We start from the raw sequence: 18,763 nt of genomic DNA on the forward strand, positions 1-18,763 counted from the left end.
AATCGATTACAGCCAATATAAAGGAAAATAGGAACATGAAATTAGAAACTTAACTGAAATGGAAACTAGCCTAAACTAGGAAACAACTATAAAAGGAAACCAATGCAAGGAAATAAATCCTAACTCCTACATTCAAATCTAGAAAGTAAAAGCATGAAATAAAATACTAAGTAAACTACTAATTTTATTTCAAACCCTTGTTGGACCAAAACCCTGGGCGGGACCCATTCTCCTTGGCTCTTGACTTCCAAAGCTGGTCATGCTGGTCCAACCAGGTAAGGGCAGCCGTATCTACATCAACTCTCCTCCTCTGAAAAGAACTCGACTCCGTCGAATTAGGGAAAGGACCAAGGAGACCATCTGAAGGAATACGTTGAATGAGGAACAATCTATATTTGGTTACCTGGTCTAGTAGGATTTTAGTAAATCTTATTTATTTGGGAATATTATGTAATCTTTTATTTTAAGTAGGATACATAGGGAGATATTAGTTTCTTAATTTATTTCAGTTTCTTAGATTGAGTTAGTTTCCTATTTAGTTGGTTTCCTAGTTTCGTTTTGAACTAGTTTCCTTTTAGGATTTGTTTCCACTTTGGAGTCTTTTATTTGCCTATTTAACATGCTTGTAACTGATAGAGTAATTAGAGAAGAGAATGATGAATTGAGTTTTGGGTGTTGACAGCCCCCCCTTTCTTAGTGCGATCTTTCTCCCTCTTCCCTGCAACCTGAGCATCTCAGGGATTTTCCTTCCTAACCCTACCGGCCCTCCATCAACTTGGTATCAGAGCCGAAGGATCCTCCTTTGTTCTCTCCCTATTCACTTCTTCCCTCCCATCTTTCCTTCCCTTCCCCATTCTCTATTTCGATTACAGAGACTGGAAAAAAAAAAAACCTTCGAACCCTTCTCTGTCTTAGGGTTCTATCGAGTGTAAAAAAAAAACCATTCTGCCATTGCTCTTTAAACCTCCTTATTTACCATTCTGCCACTCACTCCTTGCTTTGAGTATCCATCCATAATGATTCCAACAACCTAGGCGATGGTTCTAGACCTTTTACTGGATATCCGTCAACAAATGCAATTGATCATAGAGAAGCTCGCGGACATCAAAACCCAAGTACATTCTACCTTCAACTATCTGATCTCAGCAGTTGAACGACAGATAGACGAACCAGAAGATGAATCATCAATGGTAGAAGATGAGATGGCACCGTTGAAAGTTGAAGATCAACTTGTGGAAAAATTTAAGTCGGTTGATCTCTTCTGTGAACTGATCAATTTTATTTTCCCGAGTCACTACATCAACAATTAACTTCGCGTCGTGGATTTCATATCATTAAATCATGGTTTTGATAGTGACCTCATACAGGCAAGGATAGTTGTTGATCGATTGGTATTGATTCTCCCATTCTACAAAATCCGTGGACGAGTTTTTCTCAACATCGGGGGAGTTGATGTAGATGCACACCCATGGACCGATCCAAACCCATCTGGGAATCCAGACGGAGATGAGGCCGATCCATATTTGGTTACTTGGTTTAGTAGGATTTTAGTAAATCTTATTTATTTGGGAATATTATGTAATCTATTATTTTAAGTAGGATACATAGGGAGATATTAGTTTCTTAATTTATTTCAGTTTCTTAGATTGAGTTAGTTTCCTATGTAGAGTTGGTTTCCTAGTTTCGTTTTGAACTAGTTTCCTTTTAGGATTTGTTTCCATGTTGGAGTCTTTTATTTGCCTATTTAATATGCTTGTAACTGATAGAGTAATTAGAGAATAGAATGATGAATTGAGTTTTGAGTGTTGAGAGCCTGAGGGCTGTGTGTGTGATTCTTCTCCCCACCCCCCTTCTTAGTGTGATTTTCCCTCTCTTCCCTGCAACCTGAGCATCTCAGGGATTTTCCTTCCTACCCCTACTGGCCCTCCATCACTTTATCGGCTAGTTTTAGAAAGACAAGTACTTTAGACCATTTATGTGCAGCCTCATGGTCACGGCCCTGTAATATATATTAAAGCTTTATGATCGGATCATGCATTTCATATAAAATATGAATACCTATTTCATCAAAAACAGAAGTAATCTTCCTTCTCCTAACAAGAGGAAAATTAGTTTGATTTCATATAAAATATTTATACCTATTTTATCAAAAACAGAACTTATCTTCCTTCTCCTAACAAGAGGAAAATTAGTTTGATTTCATATAAAATATTTATACCTATTTTATCAAAAACAGAACTTATCTTCCTTCTCCCAACAAGAGGAAAATGAGTTTCTATCATCTGAAGGGCAAAAAATCATTACTAGGTTCAGAAACCTCTATCAACATATGTCTCTATACTCATTCAATGTATGCAAACATTCCCATAAGGACATCAGATCATTCATTGCATGAATGTACTTTTATACTTCATTTGATAAATGAAGTTATATACTCTATTGAATGGGTTCTATATGTGCATGAAGCTAATCGATGCACCATCCTCAGTTGACGAGTTAACCATATCAATTTGAGAGGCATGATCACAAGGTAAATGAAGATATGATATGATAGACCAAACCATAAAGAAAGTCTAAAGTGGAAACACATATCTTAAATTAATAACATATGCTTAAAATACGCTCTAATGCTTCAAGAATACCTTTCAGCTGTCTTGAAAGCTTGAGCTAGTGCTTCAGAAGTCTTTCTTTCAGAGGAAGCCAAAAGATCATGACAGCTATATTCAACCACATGCAGGCCCAAGTGACGAGCAACATACCTAACCACAGTCCTTTTCCCACAACCTATGGAAAATTGATAGATAAGATTTCCCAACTAAGCATGCATTCAGTGTAATAGTTGTTCTCCCACAACAAGAAGTAAATCCAATCCATAAATGTGTAATAGTAGTTCTCCCACATATGACTTGAAAGATTAACAAAAATGTTTATCATATTGATGCGATCAAAGTGACACATAAGACACATTTCACTAAGCCAATGGTTAACCAATTTTTATCTTGTCATCTAATAACCCCAACCACCTGCCACCCAAATAAACAATAAATAACTAAATAAATGTGAGGTCAATGTGGCATGTTCTAGGGAAAAGAAGGGTGTCGAGTAATATGTGGATATAATAAAAGACATGCATGAGGGCATGGTGACTAGAGTGAGAACCATGGCAGAGCAAGGTAGTGATTTCCTAATTACAATTGAATTACATCAAGGATCAGCTTTAAGTCTTTACTTGTTTGTGCCAATCATGGATGAGTTAACCAGGAAGATTCAAGATGAGGTTCCATGGTGTATGCTTTTTCTTTATGATATTGTTTTGGTGGATGTGACAAAAGCAAGTATTAATAAAAAAAAGTTGAGAGATCAACCTTGGAATCAAGAGGCTTTAAGATAAGTAGAATGAGCACGGAGTATATGGTTACACCAAGACAGATAACAAATGGTGAAACTTGAGGAGAGAAAGAAACTACAAAGTGATTATTTAGGATATCTGAGGTCAACCATAAATAATGCAAGGTGATATAAAGCATGATGTATCTCAGAGAAATAAATTGGGATGGATGAAGTGGAGAGGTGCATCCAGAGTGTTGTGTGAAGGACATATTCCTGTAAAGCTGAAGGATTCTATAGGACAGTCATAAAATCGGCCATGATGTATGGGGCGGAATGGTGGGCAATTAAAAAGTGTAATATAGACAAGTGTAGCAAATATGAGGATGTTGAGATGGATGTGCCGCAAAACTAAAAAGGATAAAGGAATAACTATATTAGAGCCGATTTGGGAGTTGCTCCAAGAAAGTTGTTTGAGGTTGCATGGCCATGTTCAACGAAGGCCTTGGAATGCGTCAGTAAGGAGGAGTGATTGGATTCAAAATGAAGGATTTAAAAAAGCTAGGGGCAAGGCCTAAAATGACCATAGGAGAAGTAGTGACGAAAGACATGTATAGTTTAGGTCTTGACTCAAGTATGACCTCGAATAGAGTTGTTTAAAGGGCAAGGAACCATGAAGCAAATTAGGATTTTACTGAGGTGTTGTGTTCCTTTCTTTTTACTTTTATTTTACTTTACCCTTGCATGGATCCATGTAGCCAACTCCATTCAGTTGGAAAAAGGCTGAGTTGGAGTTATGTTGTTGTTGTTTTCATTGTTATAAATAAAAGTGAGGTTGGGGATCTCATCATAGTTATACAATAATGTCACACCAAGCCTGGCTGGGTTAAAGTGGTTCCAAAGAGGAACTGTCATCAGTAAAATTGGTGGCTTGAGTTTTGAATTGTTTGTTATATGTTCCTATGGCTCCCTGGCACTCTATTTTGGCCTCTTCAGATCCTATTGTGGTACTCCTAAATAAGGATTAAAGTGTCGGTATTAGTCGCTGTCTCGGTTGGCAAAATTTAAGATACGTATAGGAGGGTGTCGTATCGTATCGTATCGGAAATATGCTAAGATATTTTAGAGATCAAAGATTAAAGTATTGGTATCGGTCATCATCTCGGTCGGTTAGATTTAAGATACATATCGGAGGGGTATCGGAGATACTTTAAACCATTATCCTAATTGATAATCAAGTTTGAGAGAGTTTCAAGGGAATTTACATAGTCCCTAATTGTGGTTCTTGCTCTTTAAAAAAAATGGGGTTTTCTCTCTCCTCACCAATAAGATTAAAATTAACTTTACCCTTTATTAACCAAGGGGCAGTAGTTTATGATAGGACCAAGAATATTGAGATTGATAGACACTTCATCAAAGAGAAGCTTGACCAAGGGATTGTCTGCATTCCCTTTGTTAGTACAGCAAATCAGTTAGCTGATGTGTTTACCAAGGTTGTTCATTGTAAGGCATTACATCCTCTCGTCTCCAAGTTCGGCATGTATGATATATTTGCACCAACTTGAGGGGGAGTGTTGAGATGACCGTAGTTAGTTTTATTTTTACCTTGGTTAAGTTTTATTATGTACTATTTACCGTAGTAAATCTTTTAGATAGAGATGCTTAGTAAGTGTATCTTATAGATAGGGACGCTTAGTCAGCATTATCCCACTTCTCTTATTTGATTTGTTGTAATCTTCTTATAAATAAGAAAGACCTCTGCCATTACTGACAAGTCAAATCATTCTCTAAATCTCTAATTCTCAACTTGGTATTAGAGCCAAAAACCCTAAAATCTTTTTCTTCTTCTTTTTTGGTTTTCTTCTCCGCCCCTAGGGGCCCTCGCCTCCTAGTCTAGCATGGTAGACTAAACCCCGTTCATACAAAGCTAACCCCTAACCCACTGCGCCTTTTCATTGCACCCGCTTCCGCCTCCGTTGCGACGTCGCTGCCTGCGCCTCGTCGTCGTCTCTTTTCTTGCCGCTGCCTATCGCTGCTTGCACCTGTTATTGCCTACACCTGTCACTGCCTATGCCCTTGCTACCTGCACTTTCTGCCGCCTAAGCCTAAATCTGTGCCTGCCTACATCTACGCCTGTTGCTGCCTACACCTGCTACCATCAGTGCTTTCTATCAATGCCCCATCGCCCCTGCCTGTGCAGTCCACGTGTTCTTCTCTCTGAGCCATGACTACAGTAAGTGATGATGCTAAGGTTGTTGCCTCCTCTAAGGCCTCTAGTGGTCACCGTTCAAGCAATCAGTCCACTTCTCATCTTGGACCCATCAAACTTAACGGTCAAAACTACCTCACATGGTCTCGTGCCGGCCTCCTTACTATCCATGGGAACAACTTCTCTGGTTTTCTCACAGGAGACACTCCTCAACCGACTGATTCAGCCACGGCTAACACCTAGTTAATGATGCCATTGTTAAGTCCTTTCTGATCAACTCTATGGAGCCCTGCTATCAACCCAAGCTTTGTCCTATTTAACTATGCTAAGGATCTTTAGGATGCAGTAAAGCAAACTTATTCTCAGGGGGGAACTATGCTCAAGTTTATGAGATTCGTCGTACCATTCGTTCCACCACTCAGAAAGGGTTGTCTATCTCAGCTTATTATTCCACCTTATGTAGCCTAAGTTTATGAGATTCGTCGTACCATTCGTTCCACCACTCAGAAAAGCTGACTTCGTTCCACCACTCAGAAAGGGTTGTCTATCTCAGCTTATTATTCCACCTTATGTAGCCTATGTTGTCTATCTCAGCTTATTATTCCACCTTATATAGCCTATGGCAACAGCTAGATTTCTATCCAACAGCTAGATTTCTATCACCCAATCCTTATGGCCTGTCCTACTGATGTTAGTACATTTTAGGAGCGTGACATGGAACGGGTGTATGACTTTCTTACAGGTCTTAATCCTGAATATGATCAGATCAAGGTACAAAGTCTGGGTCGCGAGACTTTTTCGACTCTTCTCCAGGCATATAACTTGGTTCTATCTGAGGATCATCGTCGCTCTATTACTCTATCCTCTACAGTTCCTGTTCGGTCTGCATTATTGGTTACTTCGATTGCTGAAACCCCGTCTAAGGGTTCTACCCCTCGGGAAACTGTTCAGTGTGATTATTGTGGTCACCCTTGCCATACCAGAGAAACATGTTGGAAGCTCCATGGTCGTCCCAAGGGTGGGCGCAATAGAAAAATTGGAAAACAAGGCTCTCAAGCCCATCTATCTGAGTCTGTTGACAGTGCCTCCACTACTACACTGTTCTCTCCAAATCAAATGGCATGACACAGTTAGGAACTTCTCTTATTCCTTCTCTTGTGTCCAACCTTGCTCAAATAGATAGTTTCCTTGTTTCTTCCTCTCATTCTCTCTTATGGTTACTTGATTTGGGTGCTACCAATCACATGACAAGTAGCTCTGAGGTCTTCCATACTTATATTCCTTGTTCCGATCGGGATAAGGTACGTGTGGTTGACGATTCCTTATCCCCCATTTCTGGTAAAGGTTTCGTTTCCTGTACCTCTACGATTTCTCTTCCATCTGTGTTGTATGTCCCAAAATTATGTGCTAACCTTGTTTCCATCTATCGTTTAACTAAGCAGTTGAATTGCTCTGTTTATTTTTTTTCTACCCACTGTCGTTTTCAGGATCTGGTGACGGGTGCAACGATTGGGTATAGTCAAGTCTGTGCTGGGCTCTAGTCTCTACTACTTGGGTTCTCCACCGACTGTGCCTCCTCCTGTGGCAGCTCATACTCTCCATTCTAAAAGCTCTCTCTCAACTCCACCAATGGCACCGTCGTCTGGGACATCCTTCTTTTCATATTTTACGTCGCATGTTTCCTACTTTAGTTAAACATTGTGGTTTGGAATAACTTAAGTGTGATGTATGTGATTTTGCTTAACATACACGCACCTCTTACTTTCCTACTGAAAATAAAAGTGATTCATTTTTCTATTATTCATTCAGATTTGTGGGATCCTTCTCGAACATTTGATAGGAATGGCTTCCGTTGGTTTATTACTTTTATTGATAATTGTACTCATCTGATATGGGTATATTTGTTGCATAATAATTCTGATGCTTCCTCTTGTTTTAAATCTTTTCATGCCATGGTCCGTACCCAGTTTGATGCCACGAGTCCTTCGTAGTGACAATGGCACTGAGTGCATAGATGGAGAGTTTCAGAAATACCTTGATTCTCAGGGCACTCTCTCCCAAACATCTTGTGTTAGGACACCTGAACAAAATGGGATCCCGGATTGCAAGAATCGTCATCTCCTTGACGTGGCTCGAGCTCTAATTTTGCTATTGGTGTTCCTAAATATTTATGAGGTGATGTCGTTCTTGCTGCTCTCCACCTTATTAACCGGGTGCCCTCTAGTGTACTTAACTTTAAGCCCCCTATTTCTTTTCTCCCTGATCCTACAATTGTTTGTAGTCTTCCTCCTCGGGTATTTGGTTATCTCTGTTTTGCCCATAATTCCTCTCCTTCAAGGTCCAAGCTTGATCCTCGAGCTCTAAACAATGTTTTCCTATGTTACTCAGCTTCCCAAAAGGGGTATAAGTGTTATCACGCTCCTACTCAACGCTTGTATGCACCACGGATGTCACTTTTCATGAGTCTGATGTGTATTTCACATCACCTCTTCAGGGGGAGAGTCTTGAGGAAGAGCCTCTTTTTGTTATTGATACGTCTCCTATTCAGGGTATGCCTCCTATTCAGGGGGAGCCACAAGATCAACCTATAAGAGATGTGATCACTTACAGTCGGAGGTCCAAGGAGCAAGACACCGCTGGTAACCAGCCATACCCTTTGCACCTCCATCGGATACACCAGTATCAGGTAATATTTCTCCCATACTTGATATTGCACCGATTACTTCTTCATAGCCTCCCATACTTGACATTATACCTTTTCTCCTACAGTGGACGATCTTCCTATCGCTGTTAGAAAAGGAGTTCGTTCCTATACCAAGCATCCCATCTCCAATTTTGTTTCATATGCATCGTTATCTCCATCCTATAGGGCCTTTGTTTCTTCGTTGTCTTCTGTGTCTACTGCACAAGATTGGAAGGAAGCCATAAATTATCCGAAGTGGAAAGTTGCAATGGTTAAGGAAATGCTGGCATTGGATAAAAATGGTACATGGGAACTTGTTCTTCCTTCTCAGGGAAAGAAATTAGTTCAGTGCAAGTGGGTGTTTACAGTCAAGCAGAAGACTGATGGGACAGTTGAGCGGTACAAGGCACGCCTGGTGGCTAAGGGCTTTACCCAGACAAATGGGATTAATTACCAGGAAACCTTTGCCCCAGTTGCAAAGATGAACTATATTAGGGCATTGCTATTTGTTGCTGCTCTGGGATGGAATCTCCAACAACTGGGTGTCAATAATGCATTCTTGAATGGAAATCCTGAAGAGGAAATTTATATGGATGTTTCTCCTGGCTTTACCACTCCTAGTGTTGGACGTGTTTGGAAGTTGAAGAAGTCATTGTACGGCCTCAAGCAATCTCTTAGGGCATAGTTTGGCCGGTTCATGAAAGCTATGATAAGCTTTGGATATATATAGAGTCAAGCTGATCACACCTTGTTCACAAAGGCGAAAGGTAACTAGGTCACTGCTCTGATTGTCTACGTTGACAATATTATGATTACTGGTAACAATGATGAGGAGATATCCAACCTTAAGGCCTTATTAGTGGCAGGGTTCGAGACTAAGGACCTAGGACCCCTTCGGTATTTCCTTGGGATTGAAGTGGCTAGATCTAACAGAGGTATTTTCGTTTTCCAAAGGAAGTATGTTTTGGATCTCCTTAGTGAGACAAATATGCTTGGGTGCAAGCCTGCAGATGCCCCTATGGAGGTCAACCATCAACCAAGCAGTGCCATGGTGACTCTGTTGATAAAGAGAAGTACCAGAGACTTGTTGGTCGTCTGATCTACCTATCCCACACCAGGCCCAATATTGCTTATGTTGTGGGTATTGTTAGCCGTTTTCTTCATGATCCTAGGACACCTCACCTTGATGATGTGTACCGAATCCTACGGTACTTGAAATCTGCTCCAGGAAAGGGTATTTTGTATTCTAATCAGGGGCACTTGAAGATTGAGGCCTTTACTAATGCTGACCAGGTTGGATCGATTGATGATCGGTGATCTACCTCTGGATATTATACTGTCCTTTGGAGGGAACCTTGTTACTTGGCGTAACAAGAAACAATCCATGGTATCTCGGTCTAGTGCTGAAGCGGAATATCGTGCAATGGCCCAAGGAATTTGTGAGCTGGTCTAGCTTAAGAGTCTACTGAGTGATCTCCGAATAAATGTAGAAGGTCCTATGTGTCTATATTTTGATAACAAGACAGCCATCAGCATCGCCCACAACCCTGTTCAGCATGATAAGACCAAGCATATTGAGATTGATAGACACTTCATCAAAGAAAAGCTTGACCAAGGGACTGTCTGCATTTCCTCTGTTAGTACAGCAAATCAGCTAGGTGATATGTTTACCAAGGTTGTTCACTGTAAGGCATTTCATCCTCTCGTCTCCAAGTTGGGCATGTATGATATATTTGCACCAACTTGAGGGAGAGTGTCGAGATGACCATAGTTAGTTTTATTTTTACCTTAGTTAAGTTATATTATTTACTATTTACCATAGTAAATATTTTAGATAGGGGTGCTTAGTCAACGTTATCCTGCTTCCCTTATTTGATTTATTGTAATCTTCTTATAAATAAGAAAGACCACTGTCATTACTGACAAGTCAAATCATTCTCTAAATCTTTGATTCTCAACTTGTATTTATAACATAGTTATTAAGGCGTTGGTAAGGTGACGCCTAGAAGCTAATGCAGTTGAGAGAGGCTAAGGCAGTAAGCCACTTTATTTTGGGTATAAAAGGCGACCGCCTTATGCTATAAGGCGCTATAAGGGGGCTAAAGCGATGCCCTATGGCAAAGGCGACCACCTTATGGTTTTTTTTAAAAAAGATTTGTTTTTACAGCTGATTTATGAATATTCCAAAATAGACTTCATGATTGGCAGGTGCATAAATTGTGATGCACATGAGATACACTGAATCAAAAACTAATGACTTAAAACTCTACCAAAAAAACACGATATTCTCTCAAAACCCCAAATCGCTCCACAACCGACGGTGAAGCACTCCAGCGTCCCTCCTCCTCCGATTCTTCTCCGGCGGCCTCTGGCAAAGGTTCCTTCCCCTCTCTCCAGGTATGGTGTTGTTTATTTTTTAATTTTTCTGATTTTCTTCATATTCTTTGTGAGAATTTTTTTTTTTTCCGCTCTTCTTCTTTCTTCTCCCTTCTTCCTTCTTTCTTCTTCTTTCATCTTCATCTGTTCATCAGTCTTACGACTCTCAAGTCTTAATAGTTTTTTTTTTCTTACCTACAACAAGGCCGTGAGAGTCATAAGACTCTTGCTGACGTTGTGTGTTCCTCTTTCCTCTTGCGTCAGTTGTGTGTTTCTCATACCTAACAGTTGAACATTATTGGGATTGATCAAAGTAGGGCCCCTACATATTAGTAACGAACGAATACTACGACAATAATGGTTATCGTTTCCCTTTACGGCAGGAGAAAAGGCTTCTGTTAATAAGAACTGAGATCCTTTCCTTATGTCTCATTTCCTGATAATTGATTCAAATTATTATCTCTTAATTTCTCCATTCTTATGCAAGTTCAGAGGGCTTTTCAGATTCCCATTTGGATAAAAAAAACCTTCTTTCTACCATCGCTGGAGCTATGAAAGTTTCTAGGTCAGAGATTTTATTCCAGAAGCCCTGGTGAGGGTCTTGTTGCTGTGGTTTTGCTTTACAATCGAAGTTATTCATCTTGAGGCCAGTTTGGGTAGGCATTCCACTCTTCTACGAGTTATTGTTGAGACTTTAACAAATATTCTGCCAAATTTCCATAGCCAATACTTGTGGCATTAAAAGCTTGAGTAGTACAAGTTTTAAGTATGGTGCTTTAGTTTTGGAACTCCGTAGAATCCATCCTATTCAGTCTGGTGAATATTTATTTAGCATTTGAGTAATAGGATTCAACTAGGATTTGAGTCAAATAGAATGGTTTTATAAAAAAATTACACAGGAATGCTTTAGTCAATAAGACGACGGTTTATGCCCGCCTTATCGCTAAGGCGCTCTGAAAGACCTCAAACGCCTCAGTCGCCTTACCGCCTTAATAACTATGATTTATAATGCTGAATAATAAACCACAAAACATAAATTACCTGCCAAACCATATAAGAGAACAGCAACCCTGAATTTTGAAGAAAGTGCTGATGGGCATAAGGGTGGGGTGAGTATGGATGCTAAACTCTTCACTGTATCCCCCTGCAAAGGCACAAAGCCTTTTGAATCACCAACCAATAAATCAGGGGGGACAGCTGCAGGTATACTCCCTCCAAGCACCAGTGCCGTCTGGTTACAATTTACACGAAGAATGGGAGCATCAACTGGCTCCATAGCCATGACCTATTAATAAAGAATTCCTACCAATAAGTATCTGCTGAGTAAGCGAATCTTCTGTTGTTTACAATGTCTAGTGGTGTTAAGGAAACCATCTTAATAAGGGATGTCTACCTTGAAGTAGATAACGTTGTCCTCGGCATTCTCACATGTCTTTTGGCTACATGGGATGCACAACTCTGAATTGCAATTCCAATTTATGTGAACACAGAAAATGTCACCTCTAGCAAGATATCTATCGACTTTGAAGTAATTGTGCAGTGCAGAATCAATCATTTCTTGACGATCTTCAGCTTCAAGAGAACTTGCCCTGAAAGATTTGAGGACACCACATTCTGGTATTTTCACAAAAGAAATCCTCAGGTGGGAAGCCAACCTAGGGAAATGAGACCAGGGAGCAACTTCTACACCAACAAAGGAGTTCTCACCCAACTTCAGATCTGTTTCATCATCCTTGACAAGAAACATAGAAGTTAACGTTTCATGTCCCATGTGAACAAGAAATTTCAGGCACGATAAGTGCAAGCCCAGGTTAAATGCAAGGAGAGGGGAGAGATAAGCAGCTTCTCTATCAAAGGGGAGGTGGTGCTTTGAAGGAAAATTATAAGAAGGAAAAACAACCATTGCATGGGAAGAGTGGGAAGAAGGTTGATTAATCTGAGACTGGCATTCTTGGGCCACTGTGTCAGGTGGGTCTAGGACGACAACTTTACCAATCCTCCGTGTGCTTATCCCAACCTTCTTGATAATTACCTTACAAATCAAAATAAAGGAAACTGTTAATATAAGGAGAACGAAGAAAATACCACACAAAAGCAATCAGAACTATAACAAATAATGGTAAGAGTCACAGAGATAACTAGCCAATCTCTGTGCTAATATAACCAACCCTCAGTGACAAGGTCAAGACTCAAGGAGACATAATTGACAGGTTTCAGATGGAAATCCATACAACGTATGTAATTCCAGCCAAAATGGAACAATGAACTCTAAAAGAAAGATTTTACAAGTGTTATTAGTAAAAAATAACCTGGGATCCTCTTTTCTTTAGCCTTTCTTTCACTGGAAATAGTTGAAATTTTTCAAAGCGAAATCAGATACATAAAGTCACTAGACTAACTACCAAAGATGGCGTTCATATCCTCTCCCAGAGCCTTCTCTCTTAAGTCTGAACTTCACTAATGCTATGTTTGGGTTGTAAGCTTTTAGATTTTTCTCATTCTACAATTATCCTTAATAATTCAACTCTCGGATCAGATTCTTACTATAGGTTTCTGTGCTTTATTAGAATTTGAACTTCACATTTTTAGGTGGAGATACGAATTTCCATTTTGGGAATTAGATCACAAAGATAATCTTGTTAGTCCTTATGCCTGACTGAACATAAATTATGTACGTCATAGCAGTTTCTAATCTTGAGGATCCAAACAGTTGCAAATTCCTTTTACTTAGGCTCCGTTTGGTATCGTTTCTGTTCCAGAAACGCCATTTCGTGTCAAAAACGAAAATTTCAGTTTCTGTGTCAAAATGCAGTTTTTAAACGAAAATATGGTGTTTCAAAATTTCAGATTTTTATCGGGAACTTTTTTTTTTTTTTGGTAAAATGGAACGAAACTGGGAAGACGGAACTCCAAATGGAGTTCCGTCCAATATCGTTTTTTCAGTTTTTTTTTCACTTTTTGTTCCAAAAAAACAGAAACGGACCATAAGTGCACCAAACAGAAGATTCCGTTTTTTTCGTTCCAATAGAACGAAAAAACTCCAGAAACGTTTTTTTAGAACGATACCAAACGGAGCCTTAGTAGACCAATCTATATGCCTTACCCAGTGCACAAGGCTTCCACCACTGCGGGGTCTGGGGAGGGTCATAATGTATCCAGCCTTACCATTGCTTCATGGGGAGGCCGTTTCCCAATAACAGACCAATCCATGATGATAGGTTAAATATATTTGCAAGTTCTTAAGGGGTCCCTGCTCTTTCCCTTCAAAAAATCTCAATTCCCTTCATTCCATAGTCCCCACCACTCAAAAAAGACATCATCTGCCATAGATTAAAACACTTTACTCCAAAAGGTACGTACAGCCACATGGTGAATATTCTCCTCCATCAAGTGCAGTTGCTCGAGGCAACTCCAAAATCGTTGAAAAAGATACCAAATATCCTAAGGAAATAGTGACACAACGAGAATGCAGACTGTCTCCTCTTTCCTGGACAATAAACATCTATTACCCAAGTGAACCCCTTGACTTTGAATATTATGACATATTAGCATCTTATCTAACACTAACATCAAGACAAAGGCCCCTACCCTTGTAGGGACATGCTTACCTCAACTTCTATTGATGGCAGAGACAGCTCTCCTTGTGAGGATAAGGGAAAAAAAAAATGAAGTAACGTGGAAAGAATAATTGCTTGATTCCATCCACCTTCTCAAATCAGCACCCAAGCCTTTCAATGGAGCATAGTTCAAGATTTGTAATAAGGAATTAACTCAATATTTGGAGATGCAATGACTTCGAAATTAAACACAGAGTTCTTCAGTCCTCTAGGCCGTGCCCAGATTCAGTCAGAAACAAACATATTGCTACATCTTACAACATCCCAATTCAGTTTGCATAAAGTTGGGCTCGAGTCGCTTTGTTATTGTGGATGTTGCTGCCCCCTTCCCCCTTATTCCCCTTCCTTGTTGCTTTTCTTACGGTTGTATAGACTATAGAGTATGCTATGGTTGCTTGTTGTTTGGCTTCTTGGCTGCCCCTGTCCCTCATCTTTGAATGTCTTGTCCCTTTTCTTTCTCCTTTTCAATAAATTTTTTATTCACCCAAAAAGAAATATGTATACATTTTTCCTTTCATCATCAAAATAAAAATCTCATGCTAAGTTCTATGTTTCTCAACCTTCTTCATCACCAAAGTACAAATTTAGGGCATAAAATAAATTGGTATATTTACAGGCATTCTACGTAATCCTGTCCCCCCCCCCCCAAGCAGGAAAGTTAACTTTTGCTCCAAATTGCCAATATGCTTTCAACAACCAGATTCTAATTAGGCATTCTAACTTCTAACTAGACGTTCACAACCGGTCATAACATCCGGCTAAAATAGTAAAGAAGATTACTAGATCTGGGAAATACTGTTAAGTTCCACAGGGACTCAATATGTTCTGGGACAGTCAAACATCCAGCTTCCTCCAACCCTAAAGTCAAGTTTAAAGTCATCAAGACTGGGCACTTTAGTTGGCACTTTCTTGAAATAATCCAGCTAGCAGAGGTTCCTATGTGCTCGTTTAACCTACTTGATAAAGATGGGAATCCTAACTCATGTAAGTTGATGAAAACAGCTACTAACTGGTGGGATAACCTCTATGGTAGAGCTTGAAATGCTTTTGTTCACCCGGGTCCTACTATAGCCCCGTGCTAAGGCAAAGGACTTCTCTTTCTACTACGTCATACCAGGAATCAAAACCAAAGAACTCCTTCCCACCCCAACTATGGGAATGGTATCTAACACCCCCCAAAAACGAACTATTTTATAACATCAGATTTCATAGTACTCTTCCTATATTCAAAAAGTTGCTTCAGAAAGCCATAAATTCGCACCAATTGCCCTACTTGACATAGGAACTACCCAAATAAAGTGTGGTATCATCTGAATATTGTAGGTGGGAAATTCTAGGCAGACCCAACTGCATTTAACCACCTCTCAGCAACCCAATGTTATCAGCTTAGAAATAAGTCTACTAAAGACTCAAGCTACCATGAATTATTTCAGGTTCGGTACTTTACAGAAATGGAAACCCAATGACATGTGAGCCATATTCTTAAATCTTCATTGAAAAATGAAGCTTCAATGAGTAATTGGATGAGTAATTGCACTTTGACTATGACAATGCCACTAATAATAACAAGAGCCGATAGCTATCCCAAAAAATAATAATAAAAAGAGAATAGAATAACACGAACAATACCCGGAAACCAACAAGGTTAAGGCACTGCCCTAGCATGCTGATAAAGACCATGGCCTATTGATCACCAAGCCTTGGGATCGAGTCCCACCTTCACCCTCCCCTCTTTATCCCCACCCCCCAAGTGAATTTAATGGTGTCAATTTCATTCAAAAAAAAATTAATAAAGAAAAGGCAGCCATATACCTATAGAAAGTGCTTCAGATTATTCCTCTCCTTCCCCCCACCCGGCCATCCCCCCCCGGGTGGTGCATCCTTAAAAAAATGAACAAAAAAGAAGGTGGATTAAGAGCTGTAGATTGGGAAGTTAGACATGAAAGAGTTAAAACTTGCTCCTTGGAGCAAATCAGAAGAACAGGCTCCTTCTTCCCTGCATTTGTCACAGTGAATCAACAGACCAGTCCTTCATCCAAAGTATATTTGCATAGGAAGTTTACACCTGTAGCCATCATCTCTGGGATGTTGTCATTCCATGTCTTTTGGTCATGACTTACGAGTGAAAAGCCAATCACTGTATTTTGGTTCTCACATCAATGTGTTTTTTTTTTCTTTGGGTGAATAACTCACATCAATGTTTTGCATATAGTTAAAATGTTATCTCACTTGTACGATTATCCGCGCTTATAAGGAGCACTATACTTTGTTTCTCCTTCCATAGTTATCCCTCTTTATTCTAGCAAAATAAATGGTCAATCCCTCAGCTTTCCAAGCATTTTGTTCATTCTCATCCTTTTGCAATGAGCATAGTGTTCTTACCTTTCACAGAAATTTGTCCATCTTCATCCTGTCTAAAAATCAGATAGTTTTGGCAAAATTACACCTCCCTATCATTTACAAAAAAAAAGATAGATCTTATGGTAGCCAAATTAGTCTCCACAATAATTCTAACATTCTTGTCATTTATCCTGTGTCACTCCATTACAAACAGCAAAGCACTATGCTCGTTATGGCAAAAGTCTGTAGCAGTCCATACCACAGACCTGGGTCGGACGTTTTTCATTTGTTACTCCTCGCTAATAACCACTGACCACCCTTCCAACCCAAACAAGGTAGAGTTCTGAATTGAGGTCAACTCTCGTAGCACAAGTTCTCATATCACAGAACAACTCAATCAAAATAGTCTCTCCAAGTATACATTCTTCCTATATATTGAGCAAAATTTTCCACCAGAATATAAATTTTCTCTCAAACAACAAAAAGAAAGCATTTCTGCGCGCTAGGAATTCATACAAACGATTAAACACAAATTAAGTTCTATTTCCATGATCGAATTTTTGAAAATTATCATTTTAATAGCAGTTGCAGCCAAATTACTTAAAGGCTCCAACTACACCAATGAAACCGAAAAAAGAAAAACGAGAAAGAGAAATCCAAGCGAGTTTGAAGAATCTACCAGTGAACCGGAAGTAACGGAAAGCCTTTTCAGTGTCGACGAAGAAAGTCCAACCAAAGTGGAATCATCAAGATAAGCCCCCTTGGGGCCCCAACCCTCGGTTTGATCCCCCGAGCAACGGAGAATCCCTGCGTGTAACAGCAGAAATTGCGAGTTACCATTGTCAGAGACTCGGTTTATTTCTACTCCGTCTCCATCAGTGGTCTTCGCTGAATTGAGTACAGAGTGAAGAAGGTTCTTGGTCGAATTAAGTATCAGAGGCTTCCTTCTCTCCACCATTGATGATAAATTAACATCAAAATGAAACTACTGCGTGTTTTGATTTTGAAGAAGAAGAAGAAGCCCAAACGAGTGAGGCGGTGACGGTGACGCTTCCCTGTACTTGTGCAGTTCGGGTGAAGATATGGATCGTCAAAGAGCGCCAACCCAAACAAGAAGTGTATGGGTGGGTTGATTTTGCGCTCCTCCAGGCTATTAAGAACGTCACGCCTACGCAAGCAACCGTCTGATCCGTATATCTTGGAGCCTTGACAGAATTGCAAGGGGGTTGCAAAGGAAGGCGAGGTGAGAGTTGCAGAGATGGTTGTGGGTAGGGGTTGCAGAAGGGTGGGAACGGTGGGGACGGTGGGGCGGACAACGGAGGACGGGAGAGGGGGATGGAGATGCCCGGCGTGGGGATTTGTTCAAATGGGAATGGGGCATGGTTATTAACATCGGATTCCGGAATTATTCGGACGAAGAATTATTCGGATTAATGCTTTTCATTAATTTAGCAATTCGATCAAAATATCGATTAAAAAAATGAAGATAATAAAATTTGGAGTTTGGATTTAGATTCAAGAATTATTCGTTTATAAAAATAAAAAATAGACAAAAAATTCATATGTTATTTTTAATATTTATAATACTTGTTTCATATTATCCATCAATTATCATATGTACATAACATACAAATACAATAAAAATAAAAATTTTAAATTTTAAATATAAAAATATTATATTTAGCTCCTTTCTTTTTTCTAAACTCATTTTCTATTATTCAAATAATTGAATCAGATAAAAAGCGACTGAGAGGGGGGATTGAGCACAAATTTAGTTAAACGTATGTCACCCACCATGTATGTTCACCTTAAAGACTAGGGAGAATAACGACTGTAAGACTTAATCAAACCAAAAAGGGGTGACAGATTTATTTTTTTTGTAAAAGTGTGAGAGATTACCTCAATAAATATAAGCTTAGTTGGTTTATGTTAAAAAAAGAAGAAAAGTAATATAAGGATAATAAATGCATAATAACCACACTATTTTCTAAATGCTTATTGACTTATTCAATATAAGGTTTTTTTTTTTCTACATGGATAAAATTAGGTTATTATTCGGATAAAATTCGGTTCGGACGAATTATTCGTGAATTTTTAAAAAGTCTATCAAATTTGATAATTTTTTATTTGATTCGGATTCAGCCAGAATTATTCATGAAATTCAATAAAATTCTGTTTGGCAAAATTATTCGCGAATAATTCGAATAATTT

General features: G+C 39.3%; 1 protein-coding gene across 1 annotated transcript in view; it reads right to left on the reverse strand.

Annotated features, from left to right (window-relative positions):
• Positions 1 to 17,918, reverse strand: part of LOC122064773 (peroxisome biogenesis protein 6) — a 42,824-nt gene extending 24,906 nt beyond the window's left edge. The window contains 4 exon segments of the mRNA XM_042628530.1: positions 2,643 to 2,784; positions 11,637 to 11,880; positions 11,989 to 12,627; positions 17,232 to 17,918. Coding sequence (XP_042484464.1) covers positions 2,643 to 2,784; positions 11,637 to 11,880; positions 11,989 to 12,627; positions 17,232 to 17,510 — 1,304 coding nt within the window. The 5' untranslated portion in view covers positions 17,511 to 17,918.
• Between the last annotated feature and the right edge of the window lie 845 nt (positions 17,919 to 18,763).

Source organism: Macadamia integrifolia, unplaced genomic scaffold, assembly GCF_013358625.1.
Source record: "Macadamia integrifolia cultivar HAES 741 unplaced genomic scaffold, SCU_Mint_v3 scaffold1754, whole genome shotgun sequence".
Lineage (NCBI taxonomy): Eukaryota > Viridiplantae > Streptophyta > Magnoliopsida > Proteales > Proteaceae > Macadamia > Macadamia integrifolia.